The following is a 22,860-nucleotide window of genomic DNA, read 5'->3' as shown; positions in this document are numbered from 1 at the left end:
ACAGACATAATAAGAGTTCACATTTTTAATTGTCTTTATGTTAGCAATTAGCATTTTAGCAAGGTTAGCAGAGCTAATGCTACTGCTAGCCTGCTGTTGTCGGTTCTAGTGCTGGAATGATTAATGAGATTAATTGTGATTAATCAATTTTTGAAATACAATACTTCAAAAAGACAATTTTGTACAAAAATTCTATAAATGTTTCACTTAAGACAGAAACTTTCTTTGTTTGTAAATCTGTTCTACCCAAAACTCCACAAGTGGAAGTTTTAGCTTCACCTGGTTCAGATTCTGTAAAATTTCTCCTACTAATCCCCTTTTTCTGTCGTCCAGACATTAATCCCCAGATCAGCTCAACACTGCGTTGATGTTCAGTCCAGCAGAAAGGCCTGAGCTTTTCTCATGTTGATGTCTCAAGGATTTTTTAGCTACAGATTCAACCTTTGCTACAAATCAACACACATTCGCTGAAGAAATGCTGTTATTGCATTTTAGGCATCAAAATGTTTATTTTCTCATTTTAAAAAAGGAATTAACCGATGTATTTACATTTTCTAATATTGTATAAAATAAGCTTAAGTTACTAAATGAAACATGGCCATTTATTTTGATTAATCAAAAATATTTGATTAATCAATTACTCCTTAGAATAATCGGTATAATTGGACTAATATAATGGTCAATTGCAGCCGTAGTCTGTTCAGTCTTCCTGTTATCTGTTGAAAGTCTTGCTCTCTCTCTCTGAGTCGCAGCTTGAATGAATAACAAGCTTTTCGTGTCTGAAACTGAATTGTAAATAACTTGTTGTCTCTAATTACTCAGCTGAGAACTAAAGGACATAAAACCCTTTCCCACAGTGTTAATAAAACAAATTAACCTCTAAACAATAAATTACTGAAGAATTGGTGACATTTAGAGGTAAATAAACAGGAGACATTATGTCATTCTGAACGTTTTCACCTGGTTTTTGTTATAAACGTTCATTTCAGGAATGATGGCCATCTTTCCTAAACAAAGTGAGCCGGGACTCTTTCTGATAGAATCAAACTAAGAAATGGTTTCAGCTCTGGTTTTTGGGCCAAATCTGTCAACAATCATAAAAAGTTGTTTTTTTTAGTGGTGGGAAGGGTTCTGCACGTTTTCACACATGTTTCTGAAATGATTAAAGCTGCATTTTGTGAAAACATTTGGCGAGGCGAGGAGCTGATTTGATTTTTTCTTTCTGACAAGAACAATTTTATTGTCAACTTGTCAAAACAGAACATGTAAGAGCTTGTTAAATATTCCGCGTCCTGCCTGACACGGAGTGCCGTCCGCTCCGCGCCCCTTATCAAAGCCGCTTTTACGACTCCACCCGGTTCTGATTCAGGAGGTGTTTACTGAGGCAGACCTCCATCAGATCCACATGGCGGTTGTTTACCGGCAGGAAACCCGGACGTGTGACTTTACGAGTGACGGGCCGGCTGACGGGCCGGCAGCGCCGTCTGGGCGGGGATGAGTGTGTATCTGTGTGTATCTGCAGCTGGTTATTGATGGAGTGCCTCTGCTAACTTACTGCAGCTGTGACCCCAGCTGCATCCTCGCCTCCTGATGGGATTTATTTCCTAGAAACGAATAAAATGGAGAATAAACTTTGAGCCTTAATGAGCTTCAATTCTGCTGAACAGAACCTTCTTGTCCTTCGTTGTAACTAAAGCAGAGGTTTGGAAACAGGAAGGAAACAGGACGTCTGGTTTCCGACATTACTGCTGCTTCCTCAGTATAAGCTCCTGATGCCAATTAGTGCCACACACTAGTTTATTTATTCACTTACCCAGATGAATTATTAAGAACATATTCTTATTTACAATAACAACCTGGCAGGGAGAGAAGAACACAATGTGCATATCTATGTCATCACCACAATATCAAATATTAATATTGTATAGAAGTGCTTAATGCAAATCAGTAAGTCAACTTTATTTGTGTAGCACAATTCAGCAACAATGCAGTTTGAAGTGCTTTACATCATGAAAACAGAAAACATTATAAACTCCTATATAGGCAACAGACATTGCATTTTGCCAAGTTAAAATTGTTAAAATCATCAATACGCATCCAATTTAATTTTTGCAGTGCGCGCGTGTGTGTGGGTGTGTGTGTGTGTGTGTGCGTGTGTGTGTTTGTAATACCTTGTGGGGACCATTTTCCTGACACATACTATGTTGTGGGGACCAATTGCTCCTTGTGGGACCGAAGCCTGCTCCCCACAAAGGCAAACCCTGTTTTTGAGTCAGTGGTCAGATTTAGGACTAAGGTGTGAATTGAGTTTTGGTTGGTTAGGGTTAGGTATGTTGGGGTTAGGGTTTGGATAAGGGTAAGGTTTAGGCCAGGGGTGGGAAATCCTGGTCCTGGAGGGCCAGTGTCCTGCATCTCTTTGTCATCTCCCTGATCTAACACACTTGAATCCAACAGCTGAATCACCTTCTCAGTGCAGTCAGGTTCTCCAGAGTCCTGCTAACGACCTCATTATTTGATGCAGTTGAGAAGTTGAGACGCATCTAAAAGTTCAGGACTACTACTGGAACAAGACGGAAATGGGCGAGAGATGAAAACATGGATCTGTTGGAATGCTACTACTCAAGTAACCCTAGTCAGAGGGGTTACATGCAAAGACTGAGGGTGGAATGGTTACTTCGACACCCACAGTCTACAATGACTGCCAAACAACTAGTAGCTCAGTGTTCCAACATCCGCAAACGGCAACTGCTATCACAACTTGAGATTGACGAGGTACAACACAAATGCTACGGCAAAAGGGAGGAGCCCAAAGGTAAGGTCAGGGGGGAGTTAACTACTCCCCACCCCGAGACTGGGTATGCAGCCCCAGTAATGAACGAACTATCAAAGCTGAACGAGACAGCAACTGACCTGAGAGAGAGAATCGTGGCCCGAATGAACACCAGGCAACCCCGACGCCAATTACAACGGCTGAGTGAAGTACCATCAGAAAGTCTCATTGAAGATGTGAATGCAGCATTGAGAACAATCCCTACCAACTATATGAGCAACCATGAGACCCAATATCCATCATGGAAAAGACGAAAAGACGGTTAGACCTCCAAAGAGGTGCAATGAAAAGATCAGTACCCAAGAAGTACAGCCAGATGTCCATACCTGAAGCACTCGAAACTGCCAAACAAAGACTCCAAGCCTTGGCCAGCCGCCTAAAGAGATACACAAGAGAGAATGAACCACCCAACCTCTCAATGGCAGGGTACTAACAACAGAGCAGACCCACCAAGGCTGGAGACTGAACAATACTGGAAAGGCATATGGATAAATACATGAGCACGGCACAGAAGGGCATCGGCATAAATAGTAGAGGAGCCAAACACCAACTCCTTGTAGACCACACAGTTGCCCGACTGCAAAACCCGACACACCAACCTGTGCACCGCTTGGATTGATTACAAGAAAGCCTATGACTCAATGCCACACACCTGGATCATTGAATGCTTAGAGATGTACAACATCAATAGGACTCTAAGAGCCTTCATTGCAAACTCGATGGGGCTGTGGAAAACCACCCTTGAAGCCAACTGCAAACCACTTGCACAAGTGTCCATCAAATGTGGCATATACCAAGGAGATGCTCTGTCCCCACTGCTGTTCTGCATAGGCCTGAACCCCCTCAGCCAAATCATCAACAAGACCTGGCAACGGATACCGACTCAAGAATGGGGCCACAATCAGTCACCTCCTCTACATGGATGACATCAAGCTGTACGCCAAGAGCGAGCGAGACATCGACTCACTGATCCACACCACCAGGATCTACAGCACTGACATTGGGATGTCATTCGGACTAGAGAATAGTCCGAATAGCAGACATAGAGCACAGCTACAAGTACCTGGGAATACCACAAGCAAATGGCAACCTCGATGAGGTCACAAGGAAAGGAGCCACAGCCAAATACCTCCAACGAATAAGGCAAGTCCTGAGAAGCCAGCTCAATGGCAAGAACAAGATCCGTGCAATAAACAGCTATGCCTTACCAGTAATCAGATACCCTGCTGGAATAATTAGCTGGCCAATGGAAGAGATGAAGGCCACGGATGTTAAGACCCGGAAGCTACTAACCATGCATGGAGGGTTCCACCCCAAATCCAGCACCCTGAGACTGTACACGAGCCGTAAGGAAGGAGGCAGAGGACTAGTGAGTGTGAGAGCCACTGTCCAGGATGAAACATCTAAGATCCATAAATACATCAAGGACAAAGCCTCAACGGACGATGTGCTCAGCGAATGTCTCAGGCAATGGGGAACAGAGGACGAGGTGCTGGAGGAACCATCATGGGAGGACAAGCCCCTACATGGGATGTACCACCGACAAATAACTGAAGTGGCTGATATCAGGAAATCCTACCAATGGCTGGAGAAAGCTGGACTCAAGGACAGCACAGAGGCACTCATCCTGGCTGCACAGGAACAGGCCCTAAACACCAGAGCAATAGAAGCTCAGATCTACCACACCAGACAAGACCCAAGGTGTAGGTTGTGCAAGGAGGGCTCTGAGACAGTCCAGCACATAACAGCAGGGTGCAAGATGCTGGCAGGGAAAGCGTACATGGAACGACATAACCAAGTGGCGGGCATAGTGTACAGGAACATCTGTGCAGAATATGGACTGGAAGCCCCGAGGTCAAAATGGGGGACACCCCCAAAGGTGGTGGAGAATGACCGAGCTAAGATCCTGTGGGACTTCCAGATCCAGACAGACAAGATGGTAATGGCGAACCAACCGGACATTGTGGTGGTGGATAAAGAACAGAGGAAAGCCGTTGTGGTGGATGTTGCAATACCAAGTGACCACAACATCAGGAAAAAGGAGCATGAGAAACTGGAGAAATACCAGGGCCTCAGAGAGGAACTGGAGAAGGCCTGGAAGGTGAAGACCACAGTGGTGCCTGTGGTCATCGGGGCCCTCGGGGCAGTCACCCCCAAACTGGAGCAGTGGCTCAAACAGATCCCAGGAACAACATCAGACATCTCAGTCCAGAAATGTGCAGTTCTAGGCACAGCCAAGATACTGCGCAGAACCCTCAAGCTCCCAGGCCTCTGGTAGAGGACCCGAGCTCAGAGGATGAAAGAGACCACCCACGGAGGGTGAGAGGGGAATTTTTTTATTTTATTTTTTATACATATATATATATATATATCACATGTATTAAAACTTTTGCTCTCCTGACATAAGACAGATAATCTCTGGGGAAAATAATTGAGCTCCTCTGCCTCCTCTCTGTGTTCTGCGGAATTACTCAGAACCAACCAATCAGAGCCAGCATTACTCAGCTAGCCAATCAGAGCCAGCATTACTCAGCTAGCCAATCAAAGACAGCATTACTCAGCTAGCCAATCAGAGCCAGCATTACTCAGCTAGCCAATCAGAGACAGCATTCCTCAGCTAGCCAATCAGAGACAGCATTACTCAGCTAGCCAATCAGAGACAGCATTCCTCAGCTAGCCAATCAGAGACAGCATTCCTCAGAACCAACCAATCAGAGCCAGCATTACTCAGCTAGCCAATCAGAGTCAGCATTACTCAGCTAGCCAATCAGAGTCAGCATTACTCAGCTAGCCAATCAGAGACAGCATTCCTCAGCTAGCCAATCAGAGACAGCATTCCTCAGAACCAACCAATCAGAGCCAGCATTACTCAGCTAGCCAATCAGAGTCAGCATTACTCAGCTAGCCAATCAGAGTCAGCATTACTCAGCTAGCCAATCAGAGACAGCATTCCTCAGAACCAACCAATCAGAGTCAGCATTACTCAGCTAGCCAATCAGAGCCAGCATTACTCAGAACCAACCAATTAGAGCCAGCATTACTCAGCTAGCCAATCAGAGTCAGCATTACTCAGCTAGCCAATCAGAGACAGCATTCTTCAGCTAGCCAATCAGAGCCAGCATTACTCAGCTAGCCAATCAGCTGGCCATGCTCTCAGCAAGTTTTGATTCAGTAACTCAGGATTGTTTATTTTGATGCAACCTGCATTTGACTTAAATTCATGTTTACTTTTTTAATGACATTATTTGATATCTGTGTTGTGAGATTTATTTGACTCGTATGTAACTTATGGTACTGAGAGCCTTACTACTGAGAGTAAGATATTATTTTACTGATTGCAGGTTTTTCAGTTTTCCTTTTGACTGAGTAGCTGCTGTATTATGCCTGGAGGTATTTTGCATGTTTTATGCCTAATTTAGGTGAATTTATTACCAGATGATTTTTTTTTATTTTTCTAGATCACAAATACTTAACACGGAAGATTAACAGCCATTCCAGGCAATCGGCAGTGATCGGCCCTAACGGGTGATCGGAATCGGCAGCAAAGAACCTGATCGGAGCGTTGATGATGTTGTGTATTAAACTTTGGTTAAAGTTATTGTCAAGCTTATGCTAGTAATAGTTAAGGGAAGGCATAAATACCGTTAATAAAATGAATGGCAGTCATATATTCCTGGTGGAACATTTTAATTGAGTTAATTACAGGGTGTGTAATTAATTAATCTCATTATTGAATAAAGAACCATATGTGTTCAACAACAAAGACATTTACAGTTTTTAATCTGTTATTCAGGTTCTTCAACCATCAGATTGGTGCAAAGTGTTAGTCTAGCCATTCAGCTTTCCAGAGTTTCAGGAAGCTCTGGTCATCCATGGAGCTTCTTTAGAAATGTGGACTGTGGATGCTGACATTAGCGTTGGGGATGTCTGTGCTGCTGCTACGTGTTTAGCATTGAGATGCTATTTTAGGCTTGATTAGCTTTGCTAATAGGTTAATTACTTTTAGCACAACTTGAACACAACAGTAGTATTTTCCAGCTTCCCATCAGATTGGTTCAGAAGTAGAAATTAACCCCCAGTAGACTGAGAGAAGTGATGGATGTTGTGTGTCTGATTTATAGTTGTACCAGGAGTAAAAATACAAAGGTTCCAGATGGAAAAATAATGGTGTTGACAATTATATTTGTGCAGCTTCAGTTATGTCTTCTGGGTTCACTCTCTCTACAATAACATTTTAACCAAAAATATTGATAGCTGTTATTGAAAAGTATATTTCCATTTTGCTGCATCCTTCTAGTTCATGAAGCTGAAACCTTCCTGCCTAAATCTAAAGTTGGTTTTGTTATCTGAGTCACTGTGCCATACGGTTAGTCTGTGTGGAGGTGCGAGGCAGGAGGGAGAGCTACTGATGATGACACAAGCGGTGAGGACAGCTGTGCTGCAGATGTGCTGTGGGACTCACGTCCAGATCTCATTTGTTGCCTTTCTGGACGGCGGACATCAGGACCGATCTGGTCCAGCGACGCTGACCGGTGGGCTTTCTGTCCTCTCTGCTCACATTCGGATCAATCAAAGAGAAAACTGCAAACCTGCAGCCAATAAGAAGAAGAATGTGGTGAAAAATTAATGTCACATGGTTTGGAAGTAATTTCTACCTTTATTGTGGTTTATTTTAGTAATAAAATGACAGAATCACATAAATCATAGTATTGTTATGTATTATTCTCAGATGGAAGTGGAAGATAAAAGCATTTCCACCCTGATGCCCCCATCCAAAACCCACTGAAGGTGTTTTCTTGTAAACAGACTCATTGTGTTTCCCATTTTCCTTCCCATAAAACATCTTCAAAGGCGTTCCTTTTGTTTCTGTACCTGCATCATTTACAGTTGTGTGTACGTGGTTTTTAATAATCAGTGCTGGAGCACAAATTGTTTCCAGAAATGTAGTTTGTATCATATCAGATACTTTTGCTGTCTACATGTTGAAACCAGTTCCTCCTAAATGTGCACCAAATACATCAATGGTTTAAATTTAAAAACCTGAAAATTGATATGCTTGAATTTGCTTCTTCTTTAAATTTGATCATCAGTAATCTGTAATCACTGCTGCTTGATGTGACCATGATAGCATTTGAAAACTTTAATTTGCTTTGCAGTACATAAAGTGCAAAACAAACAAATCTGTTGGAAGAAAAACTGTGAGGGAAAGTAAATAAAGTTTATTTATAAAGCGCTTTCACTTACATAAAATCACAAAGCATTGTACAGTAGAAATCAATGATCAGTAATCTGGTTTCACGAGGGCTCAGCAGAATACTTTGTGGTTTATTCATATTTTGGTCCACTTTAAGAAGTTGTCTGAAGTCAACTTTTGGATGTTGTATAGAGCTACATTAATGGACTGATTTAGTTATTTGATTAATAGATTGGTTGGTTGGTTAAATATTTGGGTTATTTGATTGGATAGCTGATTGATTTGATTTACGCCATCAGGTATAATGAAGTTAAAGTTCAGATTTATGAAGCTGAAGGATTTAATTTTCTAAATGTATAAGTCAGAAGAAAGCCTGAGAAAATCCCACTGCATTATTTATAATCCAGGACACAACAAGGAATTACATCAGCTGGAGAAACAGAAACTGGACTTTTCTGTAAATGGGTAAAGAGAGATAAAAACTGATCAGTAAGTCTGCTGGAGCTGCAGGAAGTTCTCCATGTGCCTCGACTTTCCTTCCACAGAAAACATTTAGGCCGGCTAAGCGATTGTTCTGCTCTGATGGAACCAAGCATGAACCTTTAACATTGTAACAACACTGGAAGAACATCAGACACGCTGAAAACCAGTCAGGTGACCCGAGATCTTCAGGAAAGATGAAGACATCCAAACCAACCAATCAATGGCTTCAACTGGAACTAAATCTGACACACAAACACCTGAAGAGGAAAGGAGAAATCGGTCGGACAGATTTGGAGAAACGCTGACAGAAAGCTGGACTCACAGCCCTTTTCCTCCTAAAGTTGGTTTTTCAGTTGAAATGTTGAGAGTAAACGTCACATTATGTGTAGAAGAAGTTTTGAGATGATTATTCATGCCATCCAGTTCAAACACCTGGCATGTTAACAGGGGTGTGAATACCTGATGAGGGTCAGTTTTCCAGGCTAATCTGGGCCCATCTGTCTCTCCTCTGCCCAGCCTTTCTCTGCCTGATTGAGCTGTATGTAACCCAACACCCATCTGTTTTGTGTAGGCCGTTAAAAACCAATACGGTCCAAATTAAGCTGCTTCACGCTATGTCTGAGTGACTTACGGAGCGCACGGCGCAGTGTGTGGAGGCGCTTCAAAAGCAGCCGGGTGGATCAGACATTCCTGCGGTGTAGCAGTCACACTGCTCAGAAATGACACTCCATCATTAATACATCCAGAAACATTCCCCACTTCTCGCTGCTGCTTCCCTGCTATCTGGAAAACTGATTCAATCTGCTTGAAAGGACCAAATTGCTCCAAATCAGTGAGCTTCCCACATATCAGATGTAAACTCTTCCAGGAGAAACGGGATCCTCTTCCAGGCTTGGCGAGGAGCTTGAGTTTCGCTTCAGACTCTGCAGAAATGTCGACATTTATCTAAATTATATGTCATACCAATCAGGAGTTACAGACAATTTCTTGGATTCTCCTTCTGCTTCATGTTGAGCCTCTAAAGCTTGCAGCTCACGCTAACCTGACTTTCAGATTTGTTTTACAAATCTTTCTCTATTGATGCCATTTGATGTTTTATTAGATATTAAAAAAAACTAATTTTCTTCATTTAAACCAATGAAATAAGTTTGATGTTTTGTCTCCAGCAGCTTCCAGCTTTCATCATCTTCCCCTCCTCTGGCCTTCATGGCCTCACGTTTTCCTCCTGCGTTCTCCTCTGAGGTCAGATCTGGCAGTGATCAGGCATGCTCCAAAACCTGCAGAACTAATGCAGAGCAGAAAGAGGTGGGGGAGGGGAGCAGTTAGAGGCTGAAAGGTGAAAACAGAAGGTGAGCTGCAGGACGAGGTGAGAGGTTTTTTTTTGGTCCAGGAAGCAGACATCACTCCTTTATTTACTAAACAAAATGGAGTACACAGTAAAACGTGGAATTTAATAGAATTAGTTGATATTGGCGAGCAGGAAAGACGAATCCTTAGTTACCAATGTTCTCCAAAATAAACTAACAACTCGGAAGGTTAGTGCAAGGTTCAAGACCAACAAGTGAATCAGGAGAAAACTTTTCTGTATGTTTAGTCAGGCCAGGATTGACTGGAGGCGCAAGGATACGAGAGACAACCAATCAGAAACAAGCTAGCTGCAACTGGTCAGCTCTGCTAACTCTTAAAGGGGCAGTATTATGTATTTTTCAGGCACTTATAACCCAATCAAGTAACTATATTAATTTTAATTGTAATAAAAATTACATATATCAAATATGACTTAAAAGAAAATCGATGTCCTGATTTATCACCTTCAAATTGGGCCTCTGTCTCTTTAAAAACTCCAGCTCTGTCTGAAGCTCCACCACCAGGAAGTCATCCCAACATGGCTCCTCTGTTAACCCTTTAGCGTTTTACCAGCGTTGCTCCTGGCAGTAGCTTATATAATGAGCTCAGCAGTTGCACCATCTGTTTGCTAATTGCTGCTGGCTAGTCTAAAGGAGCTTAGTGGGGGAGGAGCTTAGCCTCAAAGACTTTATGACAGCTGAACGGTTGCCATGAAGATTGAAGGATTTCTCAAACATGAGAGAAACAGGACAAACCTGCAGGTTTGTTTTTGATGAGAATAATAATATAACACGATGTAAACATGACACTGGCCCTTTAAATATTACATCCAGAAACAAGGCCACAGATTATTGATGATTTTACTGCAAATCAGAAATCGCTTCAGGATGAAAATGAAACTAACTTTAACCCTGAATGTTGTTACTTTAATGGAGACATCTGGGACAGATGGGAAAAATCAAAACGAACCAAAGTCCTCATCATTACAGAAGTGTGCAGCTTTTTATGTGACAAATATTTTGGTGTTGAGTTAAACTCTCAAGTATTTTTAAATGGAAAATGTTATTTCATGTTAAAAACAATATTCTAACTTAATAATGCTAGTTCTATAAAATTGAGAGGTAACACTTTTAAACAGCTTGTAAAACAATTTAATGTTCTGTTGAACCGCAGCAGTTTGTTTTATTTGAGAAACAGAACAACTGTAATTTGTTCAACTGTTTTCATACACTCCATTATAGCACACTATTAATAGAGACTTGAAATTGAAAAAAGTGGAATTTTGGAAAATAAAACTCATTAATAAGGATAACAGGATCAGTGGCAGGGAGTCATCCATCCATCCATCCATCCATCCATCCATCCATCCATCCATCCATCCATCCATCCATCCTTCCCTCCAGGGTCCATACCGGTCATAGAAAATTTAGAAAGTCATGCAGTTTCATTTTAGGTCATGGAAAGTCATTGAATTTGCAAATAAGGGTAAAATGTTGTTTTTTCTGTGGTTCTCGTCTCGGTGTCGGACACCGAGGACTCGGGATTTTATTTCCAGACCACAACCGTGGAAATGTCACCAAACTACCAGCATATTGTCCAGTTTATTTATCAACATCTTTGTTTTCACTGGATGAAAAACAAACCGATTCAAATCCAAGCAATAACGCGACTTACTAATTACGTGTTTCTGTTTCCGCTGTCAGCCATCGCGCCCCTTTGACTCGCACGCGGCGCTCTCAGACATGCGCAGTGTGTGTCTCGGAGCGGAAGAAGACGTCTGACTAACCGCGGGTAATAAGAAGAGCGCGACAGAGAGGTGATTTAGAAAATGTCCAAGCTAACAGGGTTAGTGGATAATCAGTGCTGATTCTGCGCTTCGGGTAAAAACTGATCAGGTCGTGTGAGCAAGAAGCAGGGAGCTGTCAAAATATGGATATTAATTTTAAAGCACCGGGTTTCAAAACGACTCTTCTCCAGATGGCGGTTTGAAAGGCAGCTCCAAGTGGTGAGTACATCCAAACATCCACCGCGGCTCTTTTGCTGCATGTCGTATTTTTAACTATGCTAAAAGTCAGTGATGCTTTGATACGGGTTTCCTGTCTGGAAACGCAGCAGAACGATGGAAAGAGCCAGAAAACGGCGAAAATCACAGAAAAGTAATGCGACTGCTCTTCCCGCGCGCGCGCCACAAAAAAGCGGAGCTAGTTTTAGCCTCCAGCTAGCGGCGGTGGGAGGAACCATAGACATAATATAAGAGTAGACCCCGCATTGGCCGCTCCGGCACAGGAAATACGGCGGCCATCTTGGAGCGGTATACCCTCCTACTTTGCTCAATCAAAACAGCAGAAGATGCCTCAGCACTGAGGGATATTGTTGTTCGGAACTATGGACTATTAATGTGAGGGCTCCACAGACAACATTTCACAAGTAAGATGGACATATTATTGTGTATATATTGTGATTAGAATATTACTTTCCTGTATTTATGTCCACCGGCGAGATACCAGCTAATATTAGCTACAGTGCTTGGTGTAATACGGGTTCAGCCCCGCTATGAAGGCTAACTGAGATTCCGTAAATCTAAAAAAATTAATTATTCTCTAACATTGACTTAGATTATCTGACACAAGGGCCTATATTAGAATTGAAACAATATAACACATATTATAAAACTTATATTATGTGTTATAACATTCACCGGCAAAGTTTACACAGGTGGTAAAGACTATTATTTATATTCTTTCACTCTGTTAAAAGTAAGATACATCCTAAATCTCCCGATTTTGTTTGGAAAGTTTCTTAAAGACACGATGTGAGGAAGAAGAGGGAGAAATCTATAATGAGAGACGGATTCACTGCAGCACGGATGAATTGGACTCGTCGGGTGAAAAATATAAACATATATATAATTCACTATTAATCATTATTTATTTGTGGCATTATTAATCTTTATTTATTAGTGTTTGTATAGTTATGTAAATATATATTGATATTACTAAATAATTTATTAAATAAATTATGAACGGCTGTGTGCTTTGTAATATGCTCATCATACATCAATATCAGAATATTCCATTCCTATTCTATTATTTTAGCCACTAAGCATATTTAAATATGATGAACTATGTATTAAAAACATACTTAAAAAATACAATTGTTTATAAATGTTGCTTTGATAGATGTTTGAATATGGTTTACAGTAACAAAAAGTGTTATGATCGATTAAATGCGCTGATACGTCATTGTGCCTGCTAAACACATAACGCTGAGTGGAGTGGTGGACCGCTCCAAGATGGCCGCCCTAAATCTCGTCAGCGACAATAGGCAGAGCGGTGCATGAGGGTCTATCCTTATATTATGTCTATGGGAGGAACTGTCCTGTTCACACATACGGCGAAGGGCCAAAGTGTACAAAATGGCGCAGACGCGTCATGCCCTGCCCTGACACGCAGCTTTAAGTTCGACGCGTGTGGACTTTGAATACAGACTCTGGACATTTTGCTCTCCTCCCAGCGTTTACATCCCCAGTCTCTGCGTCAGACGTGTCTCGCCATTGGTTTCCGCTTCAAACGGTTGACGCTCGAAACGCTGTTGGTGGCAACGCACCATAAAAGTTTTGACCAGGTTTGGCTGTCAGAGAGGAAATACTCAGCCTGACTGTCTGAGCTTGGTGGAAATAAACCTGATAATTAGAGAGAAAGATTCAATGTTTATATTATTTAATTTCATTACTGTTTTTCTGTTCTTTCAGCAAACTGCCTTTATTAGAGACTGTAAAGTCCAGTTAATGATTATTGATTAGTTGATGATTATTTTAACAATCAATTAATCACAATTAATCGTTTCATCTCTAATATAGATGGTGGTTAATGATACAGTTTAGTATCAAATGTTTTTCTGCTTCTCCTCCTCTGGATGTCCGTCCATCACAGCCACTTCGTTCTGTTGGACTGACCTTCCTGTGTGTGTGTGTGTGTGTGTGTGTGTGTGTGTGTGTGTGTGTGTGTGTGTGTGCGTTTGTTTGTAATACCTTGTGGGGACGATTTTCCTGACATATACTGCGTTGTGGGGACCAATCGCTCCTCGTGGGGACCGGAGCCTGGTCCCCACGAGGGGAAACCCTGTTTTTGGGTCAGGGGTCAGAGTTAGGGCTAAGGTATGAATTGAGTTTTGGTTGGGGTTAGGGTTAGGTATGTGATGGTTAGGGTTAGGAAAAGGGTAAAGGTCAGGTTTAGGCTGTAGAAATGAATGGAAGTCAATGGAAAGTCCCCACAAAGTTAGCAAAACAAACGTGTGTGTGTGTGATATTAACACGTCACACACTCTGACTCTCATTGCTGATCAGTAACAGGTGTTGGCTCCTCGAAGGCGCGGCGCTCTCCATGGAGGTGATTCATGTAGCAGAGACCTCCAGCTGCTGCAGCAACACGCCATCGCCGCGCAGGCGGCGTGGCGCATGAACACGTGTTTAATGTGTTCATACACACGCAGAATAGAGCAGATATCTGGCCAACATGGCCGCCGTGTTTGGGCCCTGTGGTGAGATCAGATCCGGCAGTAAAAACGTCTCTAGCAGGAGATCCTGACCAGCTCTGCAGCCTGAAGGTCACAGGATCAGTAATCAGAACCGAACGGCTCGTAAAGTTCTGCTGGACGATCGCGTCGAGTCGCTACAACCAGAACAATCTCTAAATATCATATTTACAGTGAAATATTTGCTGCTGGCAGCACTAAGCGGCTCATTAAGACTTCCATCCGTGGGTCACTGGTCCCACATGTTGAGTTTTTATTTCATGTCAGTGAACTGTTTCTGACTTTGAGTTACTAAAACAATCACTTCTACTGAAGAATGACATCCACCTGTGGGTTTATGGATGTTAGTAAATGTTTTCTATTTTCTGACCTGTGTAACCCTGAAAGACGATCAGTGAGGAACCACAAACTAATCACCAATCAATACATTCAGTACATCAGGAGAAGCTGGATGATAAAACCATACGGAGAGAAATTAGTTCCAATTTTATGGCAATAAAGAATCCTTCAAACATTGAAATAAAAAAAAAATCAAAACTGAAATTAGTTTTAATATAAAGACTTTTGATATTGATTTACCATCTGTGTACATATTATTTTATCAAATTTTCATACCATTTCTTTCCCAAATCATGTTTCAGATTTTTCTGTTTCTTTTGTAGAACAATGAGAAAAACCAGGATAAGTCCTGATGATGGTTAAACATTTCTGGAGTTCCCTGCTGTTTTCCTCCTGACTTCATCCAGATGCTAACTCCATGTTTTGTTTGTTTTCCCCGTTAATCCAGTTGGTTGATTTTTCCTCCATCTGTGTTTGATTCCAGCCTGAATGTTGATCAGCCGCACTCTTCAGCTTCAGTTTGTTTACGTAGTCAGAGAGAAATGCGCCGACTTCACTGCTGATAAATTTTATAGTCGCACTCACGCCACTGATGACATCAGCAGCGCTGCTCTGCTGTGGGTCGCTAACGCGTCATTCATCTGGTCCAGGTGTGTTGTAAGCTAATGCTACGTCAACAGAGCAGCTTTTGATGTTCACTTCTGGTTTCTTTTGCTGAAATGCAATTTATTTTTCTGCTTCATGGTACTGATTAAACCTGACCGCATCAGACTTTTTTGTGAACAGCTTCCAACCCCAAGAAGAAGAAGGTAGCCATCCCCCAGCAGCGCTTTATTTCTGGCAGTAAAGATGGCCGCCGTGGCGTTCTGATTGTAGCAGTGATGATGGCTGCTGCAGCGCTCTGTTTCTGGCAGTAAAGATGGCTGCCACACAGTGTCTCTGGATTTATTTTAAAGTTGTTGAGAGCTTGGTCAACAGATGGTGAGGAAGGTGATAAAAGCTGACGATGTAAACTTCAGATAAAACACGACGCCCTTTCAGACAACGGACGCTTTGAAAAGTGATGTGATTTATTCCATATTTGGGCGTGGAACAGCAGCGTTTTTTCTGTTTTATTTAAAGATCAGAACCGCTGTGGTAACATCGGACTTGCCTCCTGGTTGAACGGAGCCTTAATAGTTTCAGGCTAGTTTCTCTGGAGGAATGAAATTAGTCACTAATTGTTTACTGTACATCAGGGGTGTTCACAGTGTGGCTTGGGGGCCATTTGTGGCTCTTGAAGTGAAATTGTTCGGCCGCTGACCAAAAGTTGTAATAACAACTGATGACCTAAAACATTTGGAAAATGTCAAGGCACCTTTTTATGTTTTAGATCTTTACTGGTATACAGATTTCATATTGATGAGCAGAAAATAAAAACAAAATTTTGGACTTTAAATGTAATGAATTTTGTGGCCTGTCATTAGCTTAAGCCTGTGGAGCCCAAAGTGGGTCCTGGAGGCCCGGCGTCCTGCATGTTTTAGTTCCTCCCTGATTTAATGCACCTGGATCCAATGATGGATTGTTAGAGGCCTGAGAAGAACGTTGACCTGCTGAGGAGGTTGTTTCTGCCACCAGGGAGGAACGAAGACACGCCGGCCCTCACGGACCCACTTTGGGCACCACTGGCTTAAGAAGTTTGGACAGAGCGGAGTCATGAGTCAGAATGGCCTAGTTCGGGGCTCCAGAGCCCGATGCAGCTCTTTAGCGCTGCCCTAGTGGCTCTCTGGAGCTTTTCCAAAAATGTTTGAAAGTGGGAAATATATGTTTTGTTTTAATATAGGAGAACAAACATGACACAGTCTCTCTTAACGTTTTCCAATGCTATAAAAATGTGTAGAATAAATATTAAATTTCAACATTTCTGTCAGCAAAGATTTGCATCATAGCCTGCGACACGTTCCTTTCAGCTGGGCGGGGTGCGAGGCAGGGGCTGTGAACGAACCGACGGGTGTGGGGCCATGGGAGCTGGGGAGAGATTCTACATTCATGAACCGAATCATTTGCATTCATTGCCAAAGCTGAAGGGTTACCTGAACGTTTGCTCTGTTGCGAGAAGTTGTCAAATAACAAAAAGAGCGTACTTTACTGTAAGCCACACCTACGAATTAAAAAAGAAATGATAAAAGGAAACGTACATGTATATATGTTCAAAGTGTGGGAAAAGTAGCGGCTTGTAGTCGGAGAAATCCTGTAATGTGGAAAGACATTTCCAGGGACGGCGCTACATTAGCTGCTGTGTCAAGATTAAAGTTGCATTTTACATGGCCGATGTTGAGGAGCTGTCCAGTGAGGACCGTAACCAGAGCCACATTAAACGGGTAAGAACACAATCCTGTTATAGGCACAGATATGTACACTGTAAAAAAAAAAATGTCATTTTTACGGTAAAGTACTGGCAGCTGTGGTTGCCAGAACTTTACCGTAAAAATTACAGTCAGACAATTTTTACAATTGCTGATTCTACAGTAATAAATGGTGTTTTATTCAACCTTTTACTGTAAAAATGACAGTTTTTACCATTGAAATTGATCAAGTTGTATCCTAAAATTTACATTAAAACAATATTGCAAATACAGTTAGAGCCATGAAATATGAAAGTATTTTGCTGTAAAATTAACAATTTAAATTATAAAATATGTCACTGAATTCCTGTATAATTACAGGGTTTTGTCTGTATTTTAAACAGTAATTCTCTGGCAGCTGTGGTTGCCAGAACTTAACCGTAAAAATTACAGTCAGACAATTTTTACAATTGCTGATTCTACAGTAATAAATGGTGTTTTATTCAACCTTTTACTGTAAAAATGACAGTTTTTACCATTGAAATTGATCAAGTTGTATCCTAAAATTTACATTAAAACAATATTGCAAATACAGTTAGAGCCATGAAATATGAAAGTATTTTGCTGTAAAATTAACAATCTAAATTATAAAATATGTCACTGAATTCCTGTATAATTACAGGGTTTTGTCTGTATTTTAAACAGTAATTCTCTGGCAGCTGTGGTTGCCAGAATTTCACCGTTAAAATTACAGTAAGATATTGTTTACAATTACGATAGATGAGTATTGGTGTTGCTGATTCTACAGTAATAAATTGTTTTTTTTAACCTTTTAATGTAAAAATTACTATTATTACCATTACAAAAAATTACATTTTGTCCTAAAATTGATCTAATATGCAGTTCATGACATGAAATTTGAAAACATTTTACTGTAAATTTAGCAGTTTTACCATGCAAACATTTCCCTAAATTACTGTATTAATACGTTTTGTCTTTATTTCTCAAAGGGAAAAACCTGTAAAACTGTAGGATATTTATCCTTTTCTTTAATGGTAAAAGAGCACCAGTATTGCTGATTTTATGGTTAATTACTGACTTTGAAGCCATAATGTTATATAAAAGTAAGAAAAAAGAAACTTTTTGGCTAAAAATTAACATTGAAACATTAAAGAAATGTTTAGTTAGAGCAAATTGTGACATTAAAAAGTGCAAATTTACTTGGTAAAATTATCAAATCGATTATAGCAGCTAAATAATGTGCTACCAGTTTTGTCTCATGGTAAAAACATGGAAAAGTATAAGTAAATTTTACATAAAATATCCAATAAACCAAACTTCATTGTATTTTTTCCATTTAATGAAAACTTTTTGGGCTGTACAAACTTCTCACAACCCTGTGAACAGTGATTACAAAGAACTTGTAACACATCTTCCAAAAAGCAGCAAGCACTTATATTAGTACAAAAGTTTGAACAGATATGACACATTATCACTTCAACCCCGGTGCAATGTGTTTCAAATGAATAATCCATATGTCATATGGAATTGGCACATACACAGAAATAAGAACTTTCTAACAAATGGATCAGGTCAAACAACTCCTAGTCACATCTAAACAGTCTGTGCTGGGCACCACAACATAACATTACACATCATATCACATGACTCACAAAGCATGGCCTAAGTCCACTCATGGTCTGCAAGGTCAGCGATGAGTGTGAGGACTCTTGGGTTGACCGCCAAGATCTTCCTCCTCTTGCTATGCTCAACTTTTGTTCCTCTCTCCGGATTAATTGAAAAGAAACACCTTGAAGAAAAGAAATTTTATTGCATTTAATGTTATGTTTATAAATGACTTAACAGAGAGATATCACGAGATCCAGCTTTGTGGTCGCTGGATTCAGTGGCAGAGCCAGAGGAATATTTAGTGACAGGCTTTTGTGCCTATCCTGCTTCACAAACAGATTGAAGAACTCTTCTGTGTCCATGGCCATAAAAAATATACAATTTAAACACTGCTCAGCAACAGCAAAGAAATGATAAAACATTTTTACAGTTTCTACTGGCATTATTTCTATCACGAATATTTAGATTTAGCAGTTTTTTCCCCTCCAATTGTTTTTTGTATTTATTATATTTCGGTAACTAGTAATATTCTGATCTATATTGTGAAAACTTTATCTTGCTGGTAAATGTAGACTGTGTGTAAGTATAAGAATTACCTCTGGAGGAACTCCAGTGTTGACCGCAGTCCCACTGGGTAGTGTATATTGAAACAGTAGTAACTGCCAAACATCAGGCAGATGGCACAGGAGAAGGCAGTGATGTGGTCATTGATAATCTTCTGATCAATACTCAACATGAAGCAGTCCGCAGTGAAGCAAGAGGACCCTTTGAATAAAAAACATGAACAAATATATATCACAAAAAGCCCCTGTGTGAACCATTCAACTACTTTGTCAACTTGGTTCAGACATACCACACACAATAAGGCAGGGTGTTGCTGGCACATTCTCCATCTCAACCTCTTCAGCAAGGCTCGTCTTCTCAACATAGTGGAACATATGCTCTTCCTTCTCACCAAAAAAAGCAAGTAGAAGAATAATCATCTCTGTACAACCACTGGACTGACCTTTTTCACTTGCTAACTTGAGGAGAGACTCCAGAATTTGTTTTTCTTTCTGAGCAAAAACAGTTTTAAGGAAGTTGAGGATGCGCTCCCCCTTTTTGTCCAGATTGGTGAAGAAGGCTTCCATCAGACTGATGCCAGTAAGTTGCTGGAAGTGTTCTCCCATGCCAGTTTCATGGAACAAAAAAGGCCATTCTTGGCATAGCTTCAGGATGCTTGTACCTTTATTGATGTCCTGTCGTTGCATGTAATAGGTGGACTTGATAAGTTCTTTCACATCTTCTGTAGCATATTTTTTGTCTTTGAACATCTTTTTCATGTCTTCTTTTTTCTTAAGCTGACTCTCTACAGTCTCAGAAAGGGGCAAAAACTTTGGCGCCCAGTTGACACAGCCATACGTGTCTTGAACACTGGCTTTCTGCTCAGCCGGTATCTCATCAGTGTCATTATCTGATTCTGCCTTGCGTTTAGTTATCTTTGGTGTGTCTTGTCGTTTCACATTTTCAATTCTTGCCTGAAGTTGTTTTACCAAGGAATGATAACCAAGTCCAATAACGTCACCATCAATGACATCCTTAAGTGACTTTGGATACCTGCTCACCATCCTTTCTGCTATTTCAGTAGTGTTGCGTTTGGTTGGATTCTTGCAAATCAGCATCATTTCAGAGACAATAATCCTCACCATTAGTCTTCGAAGTCGTGCACTTGGCCTTTTCTGTCGTTCCAAAGTCTGTATCAGCTCTTCTGGAAGCTTCTGCCACGGTATCTGAAAACTGTCAACCCAGGTTGGCAAAACTGGGGAGCAGCTCAGGGAAGGCGATGAAGTAGCAGCAGACGATGGTTGTGAAAGTGAGGCTGCAGATTGAGAGGACTGAACGGATTGAGGAGAGGAGGATGCCCCGCCTGAAGTTGAAGCCATTGAGTCTGGAAAGGTACAACACATGAAATTGAAAAACATTAAATATAAGTATACATTGTTGTCCTTGTCAAATAAACAAACATATGAAATGTGATTGAAATTTGTCTTTGTTGACCTTTCATTTTCAACTTTGATCTGTAGGTAGGTGTAAAGCACATGTTTTGATGCAAAAGTTACACAAGACTTTATCTCAAAATACTTACTATTTTGGGCCCATGCAGCAACCAGTCTTCTGGCCTGTATGGGCTTCAGCACAGGCAATAAGTCTCCTTCGGTAATATACTGGAAATCATCTGTGGTTGTAGTGCCGAGTTTCTCCAACACATCCTCTAAAGCAGCCAAAACCTCCTGTGAAAGACCAGGAAGCACTGCTCGAATGGCATCCCGGATGTCCTTTTGTGTATCCATCATATCTGTTGAAATACAGAAAACTAAAAAAAGGTTGATCTCTGAACTATTAATATCAAGCCTTTACACTGCCAAAACACTATGCTTTAATGGTACAAACCGATTCCCATCTTTTATGTAAGACGACAATGGCCACATGTCAATCAGTTTACTAATGTGTCTGCATTCTAATCTTCTTGTTTCATCCTTTACAAAGTACATGTGGTAGTGTGGAAGAAATTCTCCACGATACACTCTCATCAGAAAATGAAGTGCAGATTCATCCTTCACCAAAGTAAGGATGAGTTCACCAAACTCCAGTGACTCATCATTCCTACTGACTACAAATTGGCCCTTCTTGTACGTTATTCCATTATACTGCACATCTGTGGGAGTCATTGTATTTATTTCAGTGAAACCAAAATGAAGAACTGCACCTTTAACTTCCTCACTGTACAGTTCTACATAAAATGGTGAGCCATCTTTTATTAGCAAGGTTGGGAGAGTCACTGTTCCAGCAGAAAGAAAGGCCTGTAACATTTGATGTCTCTCTGAAAGAGTCAAACACAGATTTTTGAAGTTCTTCAGTTGTCTGGCACATCTTTTGAAGTAACTATGTTTGCTCTCGAACCGCATGGTCCAGAGCCTGATGAGTGGACCAAATTTCAGAATCAGCCCTGGATAGTGTTGTAAATAATGATGTTTAGGTCTCAGTGCGTTATCTGGAAACAATACCTTCCTGGTTTCCAAATATTCCTGGATGAGAACATTCAAATATGCAACCTGAGGCTTGGAAATTTGCTGAGCACAAATCAGGTCAACAATATCCTTAAGCTGCAATGTTAACTGCCAGATATCATCTTGTGAATCCTGCACCTTATCACCAATTAACAGAGGCAACAGTCTCAAGAAATTCCAGTTTTGTACTGCTTGTCCACTGAGTTTCAGTGCTTTTGGAGTGACAGCACAAGGTTTGGAACAAGCATCTGTTGCTTTGTATTTGAATTGTCTGATGCGCCTGTTCAAAATTGTGTATGTCAGCCATTTCTTTTTGACAATCATGTATTTGAGATAAAGGGCAACATCATATGAGAGGACACCCTCGAAGACGTCATGGCCAAGACAAGGGGGCATGCCTGGTGAACAAACATTAAAGTTCTCTAAAGTATTAAACACTGACCTGAACTTTATCCCCTGTACTTCTGTCACATCCTCTCTTTCCAGCTGTTCAGTGGCAGATTGATATGTTTCTGGAGTCCGCTCTGGTCCAACGATAGCAGGATTTTCACTCTGAAATTCAGACCGAGTAATCAGACAATATCTGCAGAAGTACTGAGATGTACTGAAATTTTCCGTAAAACCCCCGATGCAGTGAGAGCCCAAGTTGTCTCCAGCAATGCAATACAGTGCTCCTTTCACAACTGATTCATCTGCCATAGTTATCCCATTCTCCTCTAGTATTTTCAAGTCAGTCAACAGTTCTGAAAAAACTCTGGAATGGCCAAATTCCTTGAAATCCTTCTCTCTACACAACAAGACCAACTGCATATGATCAGTATTTGATCGGACATGGGGCGGCATATTGAGTAGAGAAAAGTAAACAGCCAAGATCTTGTGCTTTTTTTTTGCAGATCCCAATGGATTCACAACTTCAAATGCATCTTGATAGAGAACCAGCTTGAGACAATTTGGGTTTTCTTGAAAAAATACGTTGGACATAAACACCTTACCATCGTCACAGTCAGAGAGAACATCAGCTTTTGAAACGCCATGAGCCATCATTAGGCCCTGCCAATATTTGGAATCTAACATACCTTTTAACGTATTTAGCACAGGAACATAGTATGCAAATCTATCTTTTCTGTCCTCATC

At 41.0% G+C, this 22,860-nt stretch overlaps 2 protein-coding genes across 2 annotated transcripts in view; one reads left to right on the top strand and one right to left on the bottom strand.

Moving 5' to 3' along the window:
* slit3 (slit homolog 3 (Drosophila)) overlaps positions 1-22,860 on the top strand; it is a 234,923-nt gene that overhangs the window by 71,888 nt on the left and 140,175 nt on the right. The window lies entirely within an intron of this gene.
* On the bottom strand, positions 18,389-21,033 carry LOC148156685 (uncharacterized). The gene is made up of 4 exons (XM_088009345.1): positions 20,805-21,033; positions 19,533-20,606; positions 19,276-19,444; positions 18,389-18,860 (listed from the first exon to the last, which is right to left on the bottom strand). Exons 1-4 carry the CDS (start codon positions 21,010-21,012, stop codon positions 18,734-18,736), a joined length of 1,578 nt encoding a protein of 525 aa, XP_087865471.1. The 5' UTR covers positions 21,013-21,033; the 3' UTR covers positions 18,389-18,733.

Source organism: Poecilia mexicana, unplaced genomic scaffold (genome assembly GCF_051168715.1).
Source record: "Poecilia mexicana isolate PSO_F unplaced genomic scaffold, ASM5116871v1 scaffold_10, whole genome shotgun sequence".
Classification (NCBI taxonomy): domain Eukaryota; kingdom Metazoa; phylum Chordata; class Actinopteri; order Cyprinodontiformes; family Poeciliidae; genus Poecilia; species Poecilia mexicana.
The sequence above is the reverse complement of the archived record's forward strand: the minus strand, read 5'-3'. Positions and strand labels throughout refer to the sequence as shown.

Excerpts from the sequence above, each read along its gene's own strand:
- LOC148156685 (XM_088009345.1), bottom strand. The coding sequence starts at position 21,012 with ATGATGGATACACAAAAGGACATCCGGGATGCCATTCGAGCAGTGCTT. Across the intron at positions 20,607-20,804 it reads TGCTGCATGGGCCCAAAATA|ACTCAATGGCTTCAACTTCA; the intron begins GTAAGTATTTTG and ends GTACCTTTCCAG. Across the intron at positions 18,861-19,275 it reads ACACTGGAGTTCCTCCAGAG|GTGTTTCTTTTCAATTAATC; the intron begins GTAATTCTTATA and ends CTTTTCTTCAAG.